At 37.8% G+C, this 22,242-nt stretch overlaps 2 protein-coding genes across 7 annotated transcripts in view; one reads left to right on the top strand and one right to left on the bottom strand.

Annotated features, from left to right (window-relative positions):
- Nucleotides 1–584: 584 nt before the first annotated feature.
- On the bottom strand, nt 585–6,275 carry nr4a2b (nuclear receptor subfamily 4, group A, member 2b). 5 transcript variants are annotated; one of them, XM_048200628.1, is made up of 9 exons: nt 5,673–6,275; nt 4,783–5,529; nt 4,438–4,528; nt 3,361–4,250; nt 2,510–2,639; nt 2,246–2,409; nt 1,912–2,114; nt 1,638–1,816; nt 585–1,556 (listed from the first exon to the last, which is right to left on the bottom strand). In XM_048200628.1, the coding sequence occupies exons 4-9, from the start codon at nt 4,246–4,248 to the stop codon at nt 1,321–1,323; spliced, it is 1,800 nt and encodes a 599-aa protein (XP_048056585.1). In that variant the 5' UTR covers nt 4,249–4,250; nt 4,438–4,528; nt 4,783–5,529; nt 5,673–6,275; the 3' UTR covers nt 585–1,320. The 5 variants fall into 5 exon arrangements, with proteins under 5 accessions (XP_048056585.1, XP_048056587.1, XP_048056584.1 ...); XM_048200630.1 differs by having other exon boundaries at nt 4,783–5,384; nt 5,608–6,275; XM_048200627.1 differs by having other exon boundaries at nt 5,608–6,275.
- Nucleotides 6,230–22,242, top strand: part of gpd2 (glycerol-3-phosphate dehydrogenase 2 (mitochondrial)) — a 38,703-nt gene continuing 22,690 nt past the window's right edge. The window contains exons 1-7 of one of the 2 annotated variants that reach the window (XM_048200624.1): nt 6,230–6,366; nt 8,418–8,522; nt 9,634–9,642; nt 13,705–13,876; nt 14,281–14,405; nt 15,278–15,375; nt 16,138–16,301. In XM_048200624.1, the coding sequence (XP_048056581.1) occupies nt 8,424–8,522; nt 9,634–9,642; nt 13,705–13,876; nt 14,281–14,405; nt 15,278–15,375; nt 16,138–16,301 (667 nt within the window). In that variant the 5' untranslated portion in view covers nt 6,230–6,366; nt 8,418–8,423. The remainder of the gene's footprint in view (nt 6,367–8,417; nt 8,523–9,633; nt 9,643–13,704; nt 13,877–14,280; nt 14,406–15,277; nt 15,376–16,137; nt 16,302–22,242) is intronic. The other variant, XM_048200625.1, reaches the window with a different exon arrangement.

Below are 22,242 nucleotides of genomic sequence, written 5' to 3' on the forward strand. Positions count from 1 at the left end.
ATCCTGATTGTGTTTTATTATTTTATCTGTTCAATATAGACATGACCTTTTAAAAAGTTCAGGCGAAACTGCCGTTATCCGCATCCATATAGCACCGAAGATTGCTTGCTCTACAAAATCTTTGTGGTAATTTGTGTTATATCAGTAGGGTATATGTGAAACTTGCAAATGAGTATTAGTTAAGGAAATATTTCTAATGAGATTTGGCAGCTGACTTCGAAATAATTTAAAGAGATCGGTCATAAATGTACTTCTATAGCATTTTAAAAGCTTTGTCATTCGTAAAGAATTAATGTAGCTAACGAATGTTTTTTTCCTTTTTCTTTGAAACATTAGGAGGTCATTTCATTTGAAAAATCTTCGCAAGTTTTCCACTACGATAAATCGCAAATCTTCCAAAGAAATGCTGCAAATATAAATATCGCCTCCGAATTATAATTCTTTTTCGTTTTAGGATTTAGTGAAATGGTGTAAGCCTGAAATAATTCACTAGAATGAAAACCTTCATAAGCAAATTCGAAATTTTAATAGAACATATAGGCCTACATCGAAAGTAAATCTTAATGACATAACGAGAGAAAATATATAATAGTTAGGTTTATTCAGCAATACACTATGAGAGAAGCTTAACATATAATGCAGTGCAAAATCCATAACATCATAGAAAACAACGATCTGAAATATATAAGCATAATGTTAAGAATTTGAAACCGGTTGCACGTAAACCTCATGGACATTATTTCAATATGAAATTAATACAAAGTGCTGGAGAAAGTTAATAGCTCATAACGAATTCCATGCATACTTTCTGAACTGTAAAAAGGCGATTCATGTCTTAATAACAATAGTATAATTCACTACTCGAAATCATAAACACAAAAACGTGCTCTATATCCATTCTGAAGTCTGAAATGTTTCAGGTAATCCTCTTGTAACAATCTCTATACACTATAATGCAGAAAGACTTCATTGGCTAGTGGTTAAAGTACCTTGTCGAAATGATTTTGATCTCTTAAATCATTAGGCTACATCTCGCATGTGTGAAGTTGTATAGAAATGCTTTGCAGGTAACATAAACAATATGACGCGTAACAATACAAATACACTTCCACCACGCCGCATTTTTTCTGAATACACTTTAAACAATCAGAAGAATAGTCCAATATTTTATCCTCAATATTTGAATAATCTATCGATATTATTTCCTCCGCGGTTCTCTTGAACAGGACTGTCCCCGTGCTCCGAACATAAAAAAATCCCATCCTCCAGTTTCATTCCTTCAAGTCCGACACATCGAAAGTCGCAGTTCAGCTGCAGTGTTCAGAACGGCAGAGTGTCATGAAAGAGTTTGTCAATGATCGCAGGCGTGGGGACCAAATCCTCCAGTTTCAAGTAAAAGATGCGCTGCAGTCCCTGCGTGCACAGCGCGCGCACCTCCGGCAGCTTCTCCAACAGTTTAGACAATTCACCACTGCAGGACACCTGCTCCTTCAGACAGTTTATTAGCTTGTTTTGAAGTTCTTCTGTTTTCTTCGGCTCTTTTAGTCCGTGTCTCTCTATATAAGGGGATAAAAAACAACCCGTCAGAGGTCTGAAGCATCCTGTGCATCACTTGGAAAAGGTCAGACATGTCTTACCTGTTACTATGGTGAGAGCGGCTATGCAGGAGAAGGCAGAGACATCTATGCTCATGCTCTGAAGGTTGGAAGAAAACTCAACGATAGAGTCGATCCACTCCCCGAAGCCTCGCACACACTGCAACTTGTGTAAAACCACTCCATTGCAAAAAATAAGTTTGTCCTCTGCCAGGTTAGATCTAAAAAAAAAGAAAAAAGGAGAGAGATAGAGATTATTTGTCTTCTTTCGAAAAGTATCCAAACAACGAGTTATGTTCAAATCATGTCTGCTTACCTGTAAGCCAGCCGCAGCACAAAGAGTTCAAGGAAGGCTGACTCGAAAAGCAGTTCCTGGTCGCATTTGGGAAGGTCAGCAAACCCGGGGATTTTTTCGGCCCATCCGCGAATGATGCTCATCGAAGCAGTGAGAAGATCGTAGAACTGCTGAATGTGCAGAGATTCATCTCCTCCACTGTGATACTCCGGGCTCGTCTGAAACTAGGATTTAATACAATAAATGTAACATAATAATAATAATAAATATTCGTCCATAAAACAACATAAGGCAACTCATAATTGTGTGAAATTGTTAATTGAATTTTGAATAATTGCATGCGTATGATGCTCACTTTCGAGTAGTCCAGCCGGGCCATAGAGGGGTTGGAGTCTATATGCGCTCTCACCAGGGCGTTCAGCAGATTGACGGGTGTCATAGAGACAGGGACGTCCTGCGGACTTTTAGGTTTGGAGGGGAGGCGACCTCTTCGACCTTTTAAACTGGCTGTTCTCACAACTGTAAAAAGAAGAGGGGGAAAAACGTATTGCTTAATGCACCACAATATGAAACAACACAATAACAGGCTTGATAAAACAGAAAAAGTGCTTGACGTTACCTTCCTTTACCATCCCTACGACCAGGCACTTTTGAAAACGGCAATACTGGCATCGATTTCGCCGCCTTTTATCCACAGGACAGTTTTTGTTCGCCAGACAAACATATTTGGCGTTTTTCTGCACCGTGCGCTAGAGAGGAACAGCACAGCGTATTAATTGCATACTCAATTCGCATGGCAACAACTTGAAGTTACAATAGAATAGGACACTCCAACCCAAATCTGTGTAATACATTCAAGGGCCGGACAAAGCAGACATTCGGTAAATACAGATCCGTGGGCAGCCATAATTTGGGGTCCCCCGACGCTCTCTCCGCGACCCCTCTTGTCGGATTAGCGAGATTATTCTATCACGACGGTGACATAAAGAGCTGTCTTAATGTCACCGCTGGGAGTTCCGTTCCGCTCGGTTAGGCGCGATTCGACTCTCAGCACAAACCAATTTCATTCTAGACGAAAGTAATGGTGGCGGAGATGAACGGAGGTGTCCCTAGGTGCATATTGGGTCAAATCAATACAACTGAGATAATTAGGGGTAGCTCATACTGTAGACCAGTTCTAAATCATGCCTCTTCTAAGCAAAAGGTTATAGGTTCAGACCCTGCAAATGTTATCCATGAACTAAAGGTTCCAAAAGAGGGTTTTTGCAGTGGTGCCATAGAAGAACCTTCTTTAAAGAACCATTTTTATAATCTAAATAACTTTTTTTTCCCACTATAAAGAACCTTTTGTCAAATGGAAAGGTTCCACTGATTCTTCATTAAACCATCGATGCCAATAAGAGTAATTGCGCAAAATAAACCCAATGGATTGGTTAAAAGATCTCTAGTAAGAAGTGATAAACGTTGTACCTTGAAGAAGCCTTTGCACCCCTCGCATGTGCGCACGCCGTAGTGCTGGCAGGCTGCGTTGTCCCCGCACACAGCGCACAAACCCTCGCTGGACGGCGATCCTCTTGCCGGGGGTGAGGCCACCGGGCTTTCCAGTAAGGGATGTCCGACGTTAAGCGAATGGGATAACCCCACAGCGTGCTGTTTCCTCGGAGGTCCCGGTAAAGCAAAACTGTCCAGCGGACGATGCGCACCCGGGGTGTCCGGGCCCATGGACACGTGCAGAGATCCATCGAAGCGCATCTGACAGCTTGACATCGGCGTGTCAACAGGAGACTGCTTGAACGAGAACAACCGAGACATCGCGCTTTTCCGCTGCTGGTCTATCATGTGTGAAGTCGCAAGGTAGTTCTGGTGAAAGCTGTGAAGGGACCCGCTGTCCTCCCACGTGTGGTGCGGAGGCGCTGGGAAACTGGGCGACTGGGAGATGTTTGGGGACGATGGTTTATAGTATATAGGTCCGGTATGGGGTATGCTCTCCTCAGCCTGGTGCGGCTGATGATGATGATGATGCTGCTGCTGCTGCTGCTGATGATGATGATGATGATGGTAGCTGTGTGCGGGTATCTCCTCCACCTTGATGGACAGCTGATCCCCAGAGTGGGACATTTGGTAGAGGCAGGGAGGCTTCACGTCGTAGCTGGAACTGTAGGTGTCCACAAAGGTGCTGAAACTGGGGAGCGAGGAAGTGACAGCTATCTCTGCGTTAGTCAGGTCCATGCTAAACTTGACAAACTCCGGGGTTAGGAAGTCGCAGTTGTACTCTCCCGTGGTGCTGTAGCTGTAACTCTGAGATGCAGGGCTGGCTCCTGGAGGTGATGTCCCATACTGAGCCTGGACGCAGGGCATGGCTGCAGTGTTAGAGAACTCAATTGTAATGGCTTTCTCTGACAGGGTGCATGATATTAATGTTTTCACACTTTTGGAAATATTTATATGCAAATACATTTTAGCCTACTTTTTTTTCTATGTGTAAGATGTAGACATTGAAAGAGGACTTTCCATCGGAAAGTATGTGTACATGCAAACTTAGTTTACCTCCGCACACCTGCTACTTCTATCTCTCGTGGAACAATCTCTGAAGTCAGGGCTCTTGTGCAGGTCGGTGTCTCTCCGTTCGTTTGCGTTTCTGTGAAAGGAATATTTTATCATCAATTTTCTTCCTACAATATATCTAACGCTTTAAGCGTTTCACTGCGCGTAACTTTATATTTTACTGAGATCAAGGCGCACAGATGCCATTACCTCAACTTTGAAAATCTACTTTAGATTAAAGATTAAAATGGTAAAAACTAAAAGCTCATCATGTATTTATAGTATTGCTTTACAATCTTGCCACAAGTTCTGAAAGGCATTTTTATGAATCTTTTCTCTGTTACATACCTCTAGTCACTATTAGAAGCGATGCCAATTATGTATCCATGAATCTGCTCCTGTTGATAGAAGTTCCGTTTGCATGTAGAGCCGCTGCCTCTGCGCACCTTACTCCTTCGACTGCACGCGAAGACTGGAGCCCGAGCGCAATGTGCCTTTGTTTATGAGAACTCTGAATGCCACAGCCCACGTGCTAAGAGGGCGTGACGTCAGGCGCGTCAACTCTTGACGCGAGCTGATCACTGGACAGAGGCACTGTTCTTCAGCGCGCTCAATGCGCACTGTGCGCAATTCAATCCTCTGCGCGTTTGCATATGCGGGACTGTCCACTAGGTCAAATGAGTTGAATTTCCAACACATTATCTGTTGCGCAAAATCATTTCCAAATATAGAAACCACCTACACGACACGAGATCAGATCTCACTCATTTAAAGCGACGAAATGGATTTTTGTTATTGTTGTTGTTGTTGTTGTTGTAGAATAAGCTATTTGGGGAATCGCCAGTCAGCATGGACATAACAAATCAAAGATTTTATCTTCTGTTTTATCATATTCATAAAGGCATTCAGCGATGACAGCTGGCAAATTAAATGTTCTTCTTTCAGCACACCTAAAAAATTAAGAATTAAATTAAAATTACAATAATAAAAGGGTGCAGAGCACAAGGCATTGCTCTACTATTGCAATATTCTTATAGAATTGAATGGAAATTGTATGCGGGGGAAATCCATAGGTTAAATGAGTCTTCTTTGCTCCTAAACAAAAAGATTAAAGTAAAGAGAAAATATATAAGCATAAATATTTCGCATTGTAAAAGTACAAAATCGTTTTACCTCTTTGCATCTACGGATGCAGGACTAGAAACTGTTCAAAACAGTGACGCCATTTCTGTTTCTACCTGCATCATCCTCAGGGAAAGTTTCAATAGATTAGGATGCGTTTCATCTGATTCCATTGCTCTCTCTGAGCGGTGAAGGGTTTCCATTGTGAGAAGGGAATCCCGCTGTAACAGAGGCAACTTTGTTTGGACTGAAGCGAGCTGCGTCATCGCTACGTCAGCAGCTTCCAACTCCATGACGCGTGATGCGGTCGCGCTGAACTTTTTTAGGCTGAAGTCTCACCTGTGCAACTGATACGATAAAAAGCCCTGCTAAGAAAAAAAATAATTTGAAAACATTCCAAAATGCACATACAGTGCCTCACTTAACCTATTGTTATCTATTGCATAATAGAGGAAGTACAGAATTGAGAAATAAATTGTTCTTGGTTGTACATCAATTATACTTTGAGTTAAACAGTGTCTTGGGGTGTGTTTGCGCACCGTCCCTCTTTCATAAAAGATGGTCTTACAAAACGCCTTTCTATTCCAAGTGCGTCTACAATTAGACGCCTGTAAACGCCTACCAAAATATGATTGGACGAAAGCTGCGAATCCTCTAAGCTGATTCGTCCATCCACCTGTCTGTCAAATACTTCCTGTCATTGTACTTCCTGGATTCCTGAATAAGTAACATTGTAACATCACAGTTGATACCTTCACTGTCCATGCTTTTCCTTTATAGAAATCATCATCATCACCGTCGCCAAAATCAGTAAGTAAAAACCAGGAGCCTTATTATTTGCTGTTTTAATTGACGTCGATCGTCGAGCCTGTCTGGTCTATTCTTGGATGCGAGCCACCCACTGTTGCTCCAGCCCATATTGTGTTAATATTTGCATTACAAAATGCTTTGTCATAAGAAAAAATAGTAGCTGTAGGCTTTGCGTTATGTTATCGCACGATTTAGGCTGTTTGCATCGTATTCGGTCGGTGATGTTTTGACTCGCTGTCAGGAGCCTAATGCGAGTTCATGTGATGGACTGGATGGATTACATCAGTATTCATCACTGTTCTGTTGTTTCTTATTAAGTGAAAATTATTTGATGAAGGATTGAACATAATATTGAATTTGGCCAGAATCAGGCTAAATATTCACACTCCAGCTTCATCTTATATTCATTTGATTCTCTTACACGAGCTGGTCAAATAATAACCTGTAAGATCCTCTCTCTCTCTCTCTCTCTCTCTCTCTCTCTCTCTTGCACATGGTTGGCCATAAACGGACCATGCGGGACAGGCGTGAACTCAAACAGTGTAGTAAAATGACTCATTCACTTCCTCTAGTATCATGTAGTGATATGACTTGCATCCCTACCTGGAGCATTAGGTCGATTATAGCTTTACTTTGACCTTCACCAGAACCTGTCATACAGTCATTTACACAAACAGGACTTAGACAGTTGACAGTTGTGAGTTTGACACGATTTGATTTATTATATCATGCCAAGGTCAGTGAATGAGACAGGGAAGTCAGTGCTTTGTTTTATTTTCTTTTTAGTTTCTCATTATGACTAATACTTATATAATGTACGCTACATGCCCCCTCACTCTCAGAAAAAAATGGTACAAAAGCAGTCACTGGGACGGTAGCCTTTAAAAATGTTTTAGGTACTAATATGTACACTTTTGTTACCAATATGCACCTTTGAGGTGCTAATATGTGACCCTGGACCACAAAACCAACTTTTTGAAATTGAGATTTATACATCAACTGAAAGCTGAATAAATAAGCTTTCCATTGATGTATGGTTTAGGACAATATTTGGCCGAGATACAACTATTTGAAAATCTGGAATCTGAGGGTGCAAAAAAAAAAAAAAAAAAAAATCTAAATATTGAGAAAATCGCCTTTAAAATTTCCAAATGAAGTCCTTAGCAATGCATATCCACTCACAAAAATATTTTTTAAAATATATTTATGGTAGGAAATTTACAAAATATCTTCATGGAACATGATCTTTACATAAAATCGATAATTTTGACCTATACAATGTATTGTTGGCTATTGCTATAAATATACCCGTGTGACTTATGACTGGTTTTGTGGTCCAGGGTCACATATGCACTCTTTAGGTCCAAAGATGTGCCTTTTAAAAGGGTACTGCCCCAGTGACAGCTTTTGTACCTTTTTTTTTCTGAGAGATTAATTAAAATTTAATATTTGAGAACTGCTCATTTTAGTTAATTAAGTTGAATTTCAAGACACCAGAAAGGAGGCAGTTTTGAAACAAAAAAATGTATTTAAATAAAAATGATTTAGTCTTTTCATTGCATATAAGCACTGGACACAGTGTCATCAGTTTGGCCAGATCCTTATATTTTTGTTTAAACTGTATACATGGAAAAAAAAAAATGCTGGGTTAAAAACAACCCAAGTTGGGTTAAAAATGGACAAACCCAACACTTGGATTGTTTTAACCCAGCAGTTAAATAAAGACTGTTGAGTTTATACAGTTGAGTTAAATAAAACTACCCAGCAAGTTGAGTTAAACATTTAACCCAACTGCTGGGTTAAAACAACCCAAGTGCTGGTTTTTTTTCATTTTCAACCCAACTTGGGTTGTTTTTAACCCAGCATTTTTTAGAGTGTACATTTGTCATAATAACGTGTAATCTACATTATAAATATACACTACACTATGCAAAAAAAGATGTGTCTGTAGTATAACAGAATAAACAGGACATGGAAAAAAATCTTATAATTTTCTGAATGTTTCGAAAAGCATTTCTAAATGTTCTTAACTCTTTGCAAATCTGTTTCAGGGATCAATGGCTTTCAGAAAGGCAGTGAAAGGAACCCTAATAGGGGGCGGAGCTCTAGCAACAGCCTTCAGCCTATCACAGTTCTTTGAATACAGGAAGAATCAGGTATATATTTACAGTAAACAGCATCAATGTTATTGCCCTGAATGTAAAGTTAAATTGGCCGATTCTTTTGACAAACAGGCTACCAAGCATTTTGTTTTCACATTTCACATCCATACAGTGACTCCTACAGGTTATAGCGCAGAATACACAGAGCGCAGCTGTTCACACCCATCTGTACCACAGCATGTCTTGTCCTGACTCAGGAATGTGTGTTTACACAACCTTAAAGATATATCAGCTCACACAGGACAGAACTGCGTTTTGTATCAGTTTATATCTATTTTTAACTATTCCCCATTTGTTTATGTTGTCAACATTTCATAGATGAGTGCGACAAATCTTATTAAGATTAGACCTAGCGAATCCAGATGCATTTACAAATCTCATTTGTACCTTTAGGTATTGCTTCAAGTCTCCAAACTTGTTCCTGTTCTCTCTCTGGGGTGGGCTACCGTATTAAAATCAGGTTTTGTTTGCTAAAGGGAGATTACACTTGAACAGTGATACACACATTGTTTAAAGGATCTCTCTTGAATATGTAATCATGAACAATCTGATCCCCATTCACGCCATCAGGGAGTGTGTCACACACCATGTTCTGTCTGTATTTAAACTAGTAAGAACCCCAGGGGTCTCGTCTGTTTAGACGCTATACCAAATAACGGAAGGTCAAGTAGATTAAGATAATCAACAAGGCTTTCTGAAACAAATGAAGGAAAAAAAAGACAGACCCTTGAAGAGCAATGGGAGTCCTGATTTTCTCTCTCATCATTTATTTAAATCTTCCCAAGCCCATTTTGTCCATTATCTTGCATCTCAACTGTTCCAATCCCAATGAAACTCCAGGGAGCGAGAGAATTATGCACTTTGAAGGACGTGGTTGCCATGGAGATTGTCGCTACACGATTAATTTGGACAAAAAAAACAGTTATGGAAGATCTATCTAACCGAGACTTGTTTATTCAATTTACTGATATGATTTGAAGAGTCGGTCAGATCACCTTCACGTCACATCTGCATGCCATGTTAAGCGTTTCACTGACGCAAACTTTTGTTCTGATGTCTCTCCATTTATTTATGTTTATTTGTCCCTCGTGTCATCTCAATGCAGCCTAAATGGGTAAGCAAAAGTCAAAAGAGAAAGAATGAATCTTCTTTCAAAAATTGCTTGCAATCATGCATGTGGCAGATGCTAATCTCTGGGATTGTGATGTTAATTTGTTGAGCGTGTGTGTGTGTGTGTGTGTTAGTGAGCGCCTGTTTGTCTCCTCTATGGCAAGGGCACTGTTATACTCTGGCTGAAGTATCACTCTGCGGTGGCCGATTGCGTATTTGCATGAAATTCTCTGTTTCCGTCATGCACTTGTCCTGATTGCAGGACAGCCTCTCTTAATAGTGTGCGGATGTTTTAAATATGTCTGTCCTTGGAAATAGACACTAATTACTGAATCTTGTTTTTACATGCTATTACTGTCTAAATTGCAAATGTCTGGGCTCATTTGGTCATTTGCAAGTCAAATGGACCCTACGGGCTTTTGGGGGCAGATTGATGTAATCATTTAGGCCAAATGCTAACGAAATAATGAAAAAAACGTTTCATCATGGCTAAAACCCTCGACACCTAGCTTCGCCCGGGCTTGTTTTCTCTTCATTTGAATTTCACTTCTGAGACTTTTTTATTGGCCTTCTTGTGACTGATAGATTGGCAGCTGTTCATTCACAATTTCATACTGTTTGACTTTAGTTTGGGGACCAATTCTCACTATTAATTGGTTGCTTATTAGCTTGCATATTATTGGCTGTTTTATTAGTACTTTTAAAGCACATATTAATGCCTTATTCTGCATGACCATATTCTACATCCCTTGAAGGGATAGTTCACCCAAAAATGAATATTCTGTCATCATTTGTTCCAAACCTGTATGAATTTCTTTCTTCTGCTGAACACAAAAGAAGATATTTTGAAGAAAATGGGTAACCAAACAGGTGATGGACAAAAAATACTATGGGGACCATCAACTGTTTGGTTACAGACATTCTTCAAAATATCTTCTTTTGTGTTCAGCATAAGAAAGAAACTCACATAGGTTTGGAACAACTTGAGGGTGAGTAAATGATGACAGGATTTTCATTTTTTTGGGGAACTATCCCTTTAATCCTACCCCATACCTAAATGTAATCATTACAACAACTACCTTAATAACTATTAATAAGCAGTAAATTAGTTTATTGAGGCAAAAGTTGTAGTTAATAGTGAATATGTGTTCCTCAAACTAAAGTGTGAGATTTATCGAAAAGAGCAGTTGTATTTTGGGATTTTATATACCTAAACTGATATTTAGCATAAGGATAAAATATTAAATATTGTTGTCTGTTATGTGTGGAAGCTTGTTTCCACCATGAAATAAAAAATTAAAAAGGTAATTAATTTGGACTTTTTATCTAACAATTCTGATTTTTTTTTCTCAGAATTGCAACATATAAACTCACAATTGTGAGTTATAAAGTCAGAATTGTGTTATAATGTCAGAATTGCGAGATATAAAGTCAGAATTGCTTGACATAAAGTTAGAATTGCGAGATATAAAGTCAGAATTGCTTGATATAAAGTCAGAATTGTGTTATAATATCAAAATTGCTTGATATAAAGTCAGAATTGCGAGATATAAAGTCAGAATTGCGAGATATAAAGTCAGAATTGCGAGATATAAACTCACAATTGCAAGTTATAAAGTCAGAATTGCTTGATATAAAGTCAGAATTGCGAGATATAAAGTCAGAATTGTGAGATATAAAGTCAGAATTGCGTGATATAAAAAGTCAGAATTGCTTTTTATAAAGTCAAAATTGCTTGACATAAAGTCAGAATTGCGAGATATAAAGTCAGAATTGTGTTATAATGTCAAAATTGCTTGATATAAAGTCAGAATTGTGAGATATAAAGTCAGAATTGCGTGATATAAAAAGTCAGAATTGCTTTTTATAAAGTCAAAATTGCTTGACATAAAGTCAGAATTGCGAGATATAAAGTCAGAATTGTGTTATAATGTCAAAATTGCTTGATATAAAGTCAGAATTGTGAGATATAAAGTCAGAATTGCGTGATATAAAAAGTCAGAATTGCTTTTTATAAAGTCAAAATTGCTTGACATAAAGTCAGAATTGCGAGATATAAAGTCAGAATTGTGTTATAATGTCAAAATTGCTTGATATAAAGTCAGAATTGTGAGATATAAAGTCAGAATTGCGTGATATAAAAAGTCAGAATTGCTTTTTATAAAGTCAAAATTGCTTGACATAAAGTCAGAATTGCGAGATATAAAGTCAGAATTGTGTTATAATGTCAAAATTGCTTGATATAAAGTCAGAATTGTGAGATATAAAGTCAGAATTGCGTGATATAAAAAGTCAGAATTGCTTTTTATAAAGTCAAAATTGCTTGACATAAAGTCAGAATTGCGAGATATAAAGTCAGAATTGTGTTATAATGTCAAAATTGCTTGATATAAAGTCAGAATTGCTTGATATAAAGTCAGAATTGCGTGATATAAAGTCAGAATTGCTTGTTATAAAGTCAGAATTGCTTGTTTAAAGCTGAATTGTTATAAAGTCTGAATTGCTTGATATAAAGTCTGAATTGCTTGATATAAAGTCTGAATTGCTTGATATAAAGTCTGAATTGCTTGGTATAAAGTCAAAATTGCGAGATATAAACTCACAATTGCGAGATATAAAGTCAGAATTGCTTGATATAAAGTCTGAATTGCTTGGTATAAAGTCAAAATTGCGAGATATAAACTCACAATTGCGAGATATAAAGTCAGAATTGCTTGATATAAAGTCAGAGTTGCGAGATATAAAGTCAGAATTGCGTGATATAAAGTCTGAATTGCGTGATATAAAGTCTGAATTGCTTGATTTAAAGTCTGAATTGCTTGATATAAAGTCTGAATTGCGTGATGTAAAGTCAGAATTGTGTTATAATATCAAAATTGCTTGATATAAAGTCAGAATTGCGAGATATAAAGTCAGAATTGCTTGATATAAAGTCCGAATTGTGTTATAATATCAAAATTGCTTGATATAAAGTCAGAATTACGAAATATAAAGTCTGAATTGCAAAATATAAAGTCTGAATTGCGAGATATAAAGTCAGAATTGCATGATGCAAACTCGCAATTGCGAAGAAAAAAAGTCAGAATTGTGAGTTTATATGATTTTTTTTTCTCGCAATTCTGACTTTTTTTCTCAGCATTGTGATATATAAATACATATAATGTCCAATTGTGAGGAGAAAAATTACTGACTTTTTTCTCAGAATTGCAGGTTTATATTATGCAATTTTGACTTTATAACTCACAATTGTAAATATATATAACTCAATTCTGTGTTATAAAGACAGAATTGCGTAACAAAACTTGCAATTGTGAGAAAAAAAGTCAGAATTGCTAGTTTATATCTTGTAATTCTGACTTTATAACTCATAATTGAAAAAAGTCAGAATTGTTAGATGCAAACTGGCAATTGTGAGAAAAAAGTCGCAATCACCTTTTTATTTTATTAATTTAGTGGCGGAAACAAGCTTCCATAGTTATAATATTAAAAGTGCAAGTTGCCATAAAGAGTGACCATGTCATGAATGCTAATTTGAATGTTTTTAACTCTCTTAAAACTAAAACTAGACCTGAAACCTAGATGTGAACTGAAATAACTGAACTAGAACTCTGATAACCCAACACTAATTTGAGATTTCCAATAATGCATCCCACTTAATTCCTAAGTCTTGGCATGGTGACTAACATAATGTTTCATGAAATATATTGTATGTTGTCTTGATGTGGGGCGATTAATAAGAAAAGTGCATGATCAGTGTTTTACTAGTACTTTTATAGACATCTGTTTAATTGTCTTGTTTAATGAATCTTATTTAAACTTAATTTACGTCTAAATATTATTATTATTATTATTATTATTTTTAAGATCAATCCAGAAAAATATTAATAATTGAAAGGTTTGAATCTGGAATTGTGAAAGACTGTAATTTTACATGCAGTTGCACAGTAAAGCTTATAGAATATCAATTCTGGATTGCATCTTTTGAGAACCTAACATCTACTGTAATGCATTTGACCGCATTGTCACAATGTTCTTTTTTTGTTTTGCACCTGCTGGATGTGTTCAGGCTCGGCTGGCATATGTTGAGGCGCAGGGCGAGCTAAATGTGCCGTTTAAAGATGCTCTCCCAACAAGAGCTGAGCAGCTTTCAGCACTGCAAAACACAGAGGAGTTTGACGTCTTGGTGGTGGGCGGCGGAGCCACAGGCTCAGGATGTGCCTTAGATGCTGTCACACGAAGTATGTACTGTTTTTGACAAAGTTTTTCAATATTAACTGTGCATGAGTGTGTTTATTGTGCAGGTCAGTTTCAATCCAATAATGGATCCATATGCATTTTTAGTGTTAATTTAGTTTATTGGGTTTATATATATATATATATATATATATATATATATATATATATATATATATATATATATATATATATATATAAAGGTGATGATTTATATTGGATTTTGCAAAGTCTGGAGGCCAAACAGAATGCGCCTGGGTGCAATAAGCATGTTGTGATTTTACAGAGATGGAGAAAGCCATATGTAAATGACAGCAGCTGCAGTCTAAATATTTGGCACCATAAGGTCTTAAAATGCCAGTTCATTGTCTAATCCGTTCCTTACCTGTCTTTCTACCCCCTCGTCCAGATCTGAAGACCGCCCTGGTAGAACGGAGCGATTTTTCATCGGGCACCAGCAGCAGAAGCACCAAGCTCATTCACGGAGGAGTCCGCTATCTGCAGAAAGCCATCATGAAACTAGATTATGAGCAGGTGAAGGCCCCATTTTTCCCTATTTGCCCCTAATATTTTAGAAGAAGGATTGCGAGGCCGCTTACGCCACCACTGTGACATTTTGAGCAACTATCAGACAGACAGAGAGAAGCACAAACATTTAGTAGATCTGAGGCATCAGTGTGGAGGATGAATAACTAAAACTTAGCTTGACCATCAACTGTTTCAATAAGTCTGATTATCAGTACAATGAAAAATGATGCTGTAAATTATAATTGGAGATGACAGATTTTAAACTGCAGTCAAAATCGGTTGTTGGCCAAATTTAAAAACTATACATTTAAAACAGGGTTATTTAATGAAGTAAAACTAAATCATAAAAAACATTTTTGTAACTTGAAATAAAATGAATGTTAACTGAAATAAAATATACAAAAACTTAAACTTATTTTATTTCAGCTAGTTGCCAAGGCAAGATTTCTTATTTTCATATACTTCAAATTGATGTACTGAAATAACAAAAACTAATAGTGTAATAAAAAATATATATATATATATATATATATATATATATATATATATATATATATATATATAATATTTAATACAAAGTAAAATGACTACGAAATATATGATCATATTAATTGCATATATCAACATATGCAGTCAAAAGCCTCCAAATGAAGATAATACAACGACTTGAAAATTTCCTATGAGTTTTTAGATTAGAGTTTTCTTCAATTTATGACTAAATTAACATCTGTGGTTAAGATTAATTGAAGACATCTTTATATTTTGTTCTACAACATAAATTACATGCATTTACATCTCAAATATATCCTGAAAATATGTGTACATGAATCCTCTGGACCCAGAAATGTTGCTTAACAGTTTTATTTCTGCCTTCTCAGTACATGATGGTGAAAGAGGCCCTTCACGAACGTGCCAATCTGCTGGACATCGCCCCTCACCTTTCTGCACCTTTACCTATAATGCTTCCTGTTTACAAGTAAGAAAACCAGTTCATCTAATTGCTACTTTTTGTTCACTAATTTACAAATCAGACAATAAAAACACCTCATTAAAGAGAAAAAATGAAGGGACATATCATATGGGGCTTCGATGGCAGAAAGTTAAAGAGAAAAACTGGAGACGTCCTAGATGCATAAAATACAGTTTTTGTATTTAAATCCATTGATAAGTTCACAGAAATGGCATCGGACCTTTCATATGGTCACCCGCAGCAGTTGGTGTTCGGAAATTCTGTGGATCAATGCTGAACCTCTCGTCTGCCCAGTCTCTGCCCCTTGTCATTCTGGGTTTTTAAAGGATCTTCCTGTCCTTACCATCATCATTACTAATTACTCGTGGCATTTATGTCTTGCTCTGATATTTAAAGCAGCCAGAGAAGTGTGAAAGGGTCACAGAAATGAGAAACCTCAAGATTACATCATTTGCCTGTCAGATTTTTTTTTTTTTTTTTTTACATAAAACAAATGTCACAAGGTGCTATATGACTTAGCGGTACTTGGACAAATCCAATTCTGCCCATGTTCAACCATATCTATTTTAATTATAAATAAACCTGGCTAAAAAAGTGCTTAAACCAGCCTGAGACCAGCTTTTTTCCCCCAGCAAAGTACTCTCTAAATCCTTGTTTGTATATTTGAATGCTGTCAGTACATTTGCTGAATTCATTTTTCTCAGCCATGTTTGTCAGCAGAAACAGAGAGTAATAGTGTGTTATTGTTACTGGACATGTTCTAACCAGGTGGTGGCAGCTGCCGTATTACTGGGCCGGCATTAAAATGTACGACCTGGTTGCCGGATCACACTGTCTGAAGAGCAGCTATGTCCTGAGCAAGAGCAAAGCGCTGGAGCTCTTCCCTATGCTGAAGAAAGACAAGCTCGTGGGAGCCATTGTCTATTATGATGGTGAGCAGGAGCGAATCTAAGATTTCAGTCTTGAGTATGATCTGAAATATGATGTTCAGAGCTAGTGTAACTATGCACATTTTCTTTTTCTTTCTCATCTCTGTTGGCCAATAATCAATTTAAAATGCTAAAAATGAATTAATTGCTGGAGTAATTTTATATTATAAAAGTTCAAAAGTTTGGGTCGGTAAGTTTCTTATGATCACCAAGGCTGCATTTATTTGAATATGGAAAATACAGAAAAACTGTAATATTGTGAAATATTATTACAATTTAAAATTACTGTTTCTGTTTTTAATGTATTATAAGATGTAATTTATTTATTCGTTTCAATTTTCAGCATTCCTTCAGTCTTCAGTGTCACATGATCCTTCAGAAATCATTCAATCACTAATATGCTGATTTGGTGCTTAAAAAACAATTTTTATTATTATTATTATCTTCACTGTTGAAAACTGTGAAAGCTTGTTTCCACCACTGAATAAAATTAACAAAGATAATTGCAACTTTTTATCTCACAATTCTGACTTTTTTCTCACAATGGCATGATATAAACTCGCAATTGACTTTTTCTGACTGTTATAAAGTCATTAATTGAGAGATATAAACTTGCAATTTGGAGAAATTGGGCTTTATAACTCGCAATTGTGACTTTATATCTTCCAATTTCGAGAAAAAAAAATCAGAATTGCAAGTAAAAAAGTCAGAATTGCAAGTTTATATCCCGCAATCGTACATTTATAACTCGCAATTCTGACTTTATTTCTCGCAATTCTGAGATAAGTCAGAATTGCAAGATGTAAACTTGCAATTGTGAGAAAAAAAAAGTCAGAATTGTGAGATAAAAAGTCACTTTTTTATTTTTATTTAGTGGTGGAAAAAAGCTTCCATAGAAAACAGTTGTTCTGTGGAAACTAATATTTTTTCAACATTCTTTTATGAATAGAAAGTTCAAAGGGACAATTTATTTGAAATAGAAATATTTTCTAACAGTGTAAGTGTCTTTCCTTTCACTTTTCATCGATTTTAATGCATCACTGCTGAATCAAGGAAATAATTTCTTTAAAAAAATCTTTCTGGCCCCAAACTTTTGAATGGTAGCGTACATACTACAACAACACATAATGCCACATTTAAAGACATTAAAAGACTAGAGTCAAACATTGTTAGACCATTGCTAAGCTTCCCAACATGACCTCAACTGGAAAAAACAAACAAAAAGAAACCTTGCTGTTAGATAAACAGTGCCGTTTTACTGGTATCATCGCTTCCATAAAACAATTCAATCTTCTAGATGATATTGCTTTTCTCTTTTCATTATTTACATATGTGACCTTTAGAGAACAATCAAATCGAATTGAGCTGTGTTTCGAATTGAATTGCTGTCGACCCATAGATTCGCACCCTGAATTCAGAGGTATATTTCTTGTTACGGGTTTGAATCTGACTTTTTAAAATAATTTATTATTTGCATTTGTTTGCCAGTAGTTGCATATCAGTAACACTGGCTTATTGATTGCAGTTAATTTTGTGATTTCACTGGAGTAGAATGCTGACGCCCCTGCTAAATAGGGTCTAGCCTAGCCTATGACAGTGAGAAATAGTAGAGGAATATTGTTTTGCTCTTTAAAACAATACAAATTTTTCTGAGTATTGCCTTTGCTAAGCATGTGATAGAGAGAATAAGGAGAGAGATATTTTCTTTAAGTGAGCCAATTCAGTTCAATTCACATTTATTTGTATAGTGCTTTTCACAGCTCAAATTTAGAGTAATCTGTTATCAGAAGTGACTGTCTCAAAGTAATGTCTATATAGCAGAAATGTACAGTTCTAAGATAATACAAATCATTCAGTTAGCTAACATGAAATAATTTAGGCAGAAACAGTGAGCTCGTTAAAGGGATAGTTCACCCAAAAATAACAATTACCCCATGATTTACTCACCCTCAAGCCATCCTAGATGTATATGACTATATTCTTTCTGACGAACACAATCAGAGATGTATTTAAAAAATATCCTGCCTCTTCCAAGCTTTATAATGGCAGTGAAGAGAGGGGTGAGATTTTGAAGCCCAAAAAAGTGCATCCATCCATTATAAAAATAATCCATACGGCTCCTGGGGGTTAAAGGATTAGTTCACTTTCAAATGAAAATTAGCCTAAGCTTTACTCACCCTCAAGCCACCCTAGGTGTATATGACTTTCTTCTTTCTGATGAACACAATCAGAGTTATATTAATAAATATCCTGACACATCCGAGCTTTATAATGCCAATGAACAGGGGTCATGAGTATGAGCTGAAGAAAGTGCTTCCATCCACATCCATCCATCATAAACATGTGCTCCACACGGCTCCGGGGGGTTAATAAAGTCCTTCTGAAGTGAAGCAATGCGTTTGTGTAAAAAAAAAAAAAAAATCCATATTTAACAAGTTATAAAGTAAAATATCTAGCTTCTGCCAGACCGCCTTCCATACTGGCGTTGCGTCAGTACACTTTTTCCGTAAGTTGAATAAGGAAGGCCTAGGATGTAGCGTAAGCTTTTTGAACTGTTTTACACTTTCTTCGTATGTTGAATACGGAAGGTGATCTTGTGGAAGCTCGATATTTTACTTCATAACAAGTAAAGCTTGGGCTAATTTTCATTTGAAAGTGAACTAAACCTTTAATAAAGGCCTTCCAAAGTGAAGCAATGTTATTTTATAAGGAAAATATCCATATTTAAAATTTTATAAACTGCATCTGGCAAACGACCATACGCAAGTTGACTTGCGCCACAAGAGTAACCCGTGACGTGATGTATGACGCAGGTTGGAGTTTCGTAAGCTTAGACGCCTCTCGCGGTTCAAACATAGGGCTGTGCAAAAGACTCAAGTTCTTCTTCTCTTATATCAAAATCCTCTGTCATTTCTCTTTAAAAATTAACCTTTTAGACTTCTAATTCATGACTAGTGTTTTGTTTTGCTCTATCCTCTGCGCTTCCACATTCATCATTACGTCATGTGTCAGGTCACTCTTCCTCAGCAAATCGATTCGATCGTCGCGTAAACGATTGGCCCTCTGGTTTGTCAATCACTGCCGTGACGTTCCTTGTGAGAGACGAGCGCAGCTGTGCGCTCCAGTAACTTTCCACACTCCACAGGCGCCGCATGCTATGTTTTTGTCAGGAGACAGGAGTAACAACTGCAGATTATGAGTTACCTGCGGTGAGTCCGACATGATGAATCCACTAACACGACAGTGAATGCTGGTGGTAAACACTCGTGTTCCAATACTCCTGCACGAGTTTTGGGAGGCGTTCCCTCGAAATGAGCTGTGAAGGAGGGGGGTTGTTCTTACGCATGCGCTCATTTCAAAAACTCACTAACAGTCTTTGGTTTCTCAGTCGACGAAAAAATCCTCTCTATCACCTTTAATAAAGTTTTAAATATAGATATTTTTCTTACAAAAACCCTTCGCTTTGCTTCAGAAGGCCTTTATTAACCCCCTGGAGCCGTATGGATTATTTTTATGATGGTTGGATGCACTTTTTTGGGCTTCAAAATCACGCCTCCCATTCACTACCATTATAAAGCTTGGAAGAGCCAGGGTATTTTTTAAATATATCTGATTGTATTCGTCTGAAAGAAGATAGTCGTATACACCTAGGATGGCTTGAGGGTGAGCAAATCATGGGATAATTTTCATTTTTAGCTGAACTATCCCTTTATTAAAAGTTGTGATCATAATGATCAATTCATGATTTGTTATCACTAAAGCATCATAACTGTTGTCATTTGTTGTTGTATGCAGCAATAAGTGTCATTTGTCTCTGTGACATTCCTGCATAATCTCTGGAAAACCGCCACCGGCTGTTGCGGCCAAACTCGTCGTGCCCGTGTCTCTGTCGGCCCGTCTGCTCCCTGTGCCGCCCGAGGCTGCCACCAGGCAAAACTTCCATATGTTCCTGGTTAGTCTGGGTGTGCAGAATGTGTCCCCTTTATTCAAGGTCCCGTCCGGGGCAGCACAAGCCCCGCCCTCCAACCCTGCCTTCCGGTGCTTCCTGTCAAACTACATTTGGCCCACACCGATACACACGGTCCCTCGCAGGGTGCGCGGGCAGCTTATATTCAGGGGGAGTGCGGCGGCTATCTGAGCAGCGATCTGTCACATCGCGTCCATCTGCGGGAGAAACAGAGGCGAAGAGACGTCTGGATGCTCTGTTCCCTGCCGCGGCGTGTTTACGTGCCGCCCAGTGACTGCGTTAAAAAGCGTCTTAATTTGCGTATGTATGTGTGTGGAGAATCGAAACCAGCGATTGTAATGACAGTTTAGAGGTTTTATTCGTTCTTCTCCCCACGTCCGTTCCTCCCCCCCCACACCCACCCACCCACCATCCCTCCTTCCCCTGGGTTGTCAGCCGGCTTTTCTCTCCAATTATTCAATCTGGAACAATCACGGCCGTGACATTTCCGAATCTGACCTTCTCCGCTGGAGATCGCAGCCTGCCTGTCGCTATTTGCCTCCCTCTATTTCTCTCCCTCTCTCTCTCTCTCCTTTTCCCCTACTCGCATCGCTTCTTCTGCTCCTGTCCCTCATCCTCCTTGAGTCCTCTCTCCCTTTTCTTTCTTTCAGTAGCCTATCTCATCCACCCGTCACATCCTTCCTCCGCTATGATATGTCATTCATTCTTTCTGTAGGTCTTTTTTATTAATCTAATCTGACGCTAAAACTCCCTTATCTGCGTTTTCAGTCATTTGTAATGTCACGGTTTCTTTATTTCATTATAATTTCGCTTGCAGCACAAAAGCCCTGCTCTTTTCGCCATACCTGCGAGCTGTACTCGAATAAACATTCAAGCTCAGCCAAGCGTTTGCTATCTGTGCTGCGGGACATAGCTTTCCGTGTGAGCTGTGATTCGTCCTCTTATTTGATATTAACAGTATTCCAGCATGCATTATCCTTCTCAACATGGATGTTTTCCCTGCATCATGATTCGAGCGCAGAGCCGTGAGCTCAAACCCAGCCGGCTCAGGTTCATGGGATCTCTAACAAAGCATGCTGGTGCTTTCACTGCACATTATTCTTTGAGAAGTGTGCCCTTTAAACAGGCTTCCTGCCTGTGTTATTATTTTATTGTCTGATGGAGTTGCCCCGAGCATGTGTTAGCATTAGACATGCTTACGTGGGTTACCTATCCCTCTGGTTCTTTAGCATTGAAAACACTGAGGCGTTTTCTAAATCTAGAAGCTCTTTAGTTGCCGTAATAGAGTGATATCGCGTCGGCTTCAAGGTTTCCTGTAATTCATGTTTCAGATGTGTCTGAAATTGTTTAAATGCCTCGAATGACCCTATAACAATATTGAACACCGTCACACCACTTCAAACATTGCAGTCAAGTTGTTCCAAACCTGTATGAATTTCTTACTTTTGCTGAACAAAAAAGGAAGATATTTTGAAGGAAATGGGTAACCAAACAGGTGATGGACCCCTTTGACTTCCATAGTATGAAAAAAAAAATACTATGGAAGTCAGTGGGGCCCATGAAAGAAATTTATAAAGGTTTGGAACAACTTGAGTGCAAGTAAATGATGACAGAATTTTCATTTTTGGGTGAACTATCCCTTTTACAAAGTGGCCTCTGGCATGTACAGTAAATCACTGTGTACCTACTTAACCAAATTTTGGGGACAAATTTGCACCCAGAAGTGAGCTAAATCTGACAAAATCTTCCAAAACCTCTTTTTGGAGACATCCTACTTTGTAAAAGCGGTAAATAAAGAAAATAAACAAAAAAATGTGCAGAAAGTTTTCTTTTAGGGTTAAAGTTAGATTATAGTATTTATAGTGTGTGTGTGTGTGTGTGTGCACACAGTTTATATGATTTACGAGGACACAGATTTGTATAATGACATGGGTATTACACGGGTATTACAACATAAACGTGGTTTATGAGGACATT

The sequence above is a fragment of the Megalobrama amblycephala genome, linkage group LG8, assembly GCF_018812025.1.
Source record: "Megalobrama amblycephala isolate DHTTF-2021 linkage group LG8, ASM1881202v1, whole genome shotgun sequence".
NCBI lineage: Eukaryota > Metazoa > Chordata > Actinopteri > Cypriniformes > Xenocyprididae > Megalobrama > Megalobrama amblycephala.

Bases quoted from the DNA above. Each gene is read 5' to 3' on its own strand.
- nr4a2b (XM_048200628.1), bottom strand. From the start codon at position 4,248: ATGCCCTGCGTCCAGGCTCAGTATGGGACATCACCTCCAGGAGCCAGC. The intron at 2,410-2,509 runs GTAACGTCAAGC...TTCTTTTTACAG, and splicing joins CGTAGGGATGGTAAAGGAAG to TTGTGAGAACAGCCAGTTTA. The intron at 2,115-2,245 runs GTGAGCATCATA...ATTAAATCCTAG, and splicing joins CCCGGCTGGACTACTCGAAA to TTTCAGACGAGCCCGGAGTA.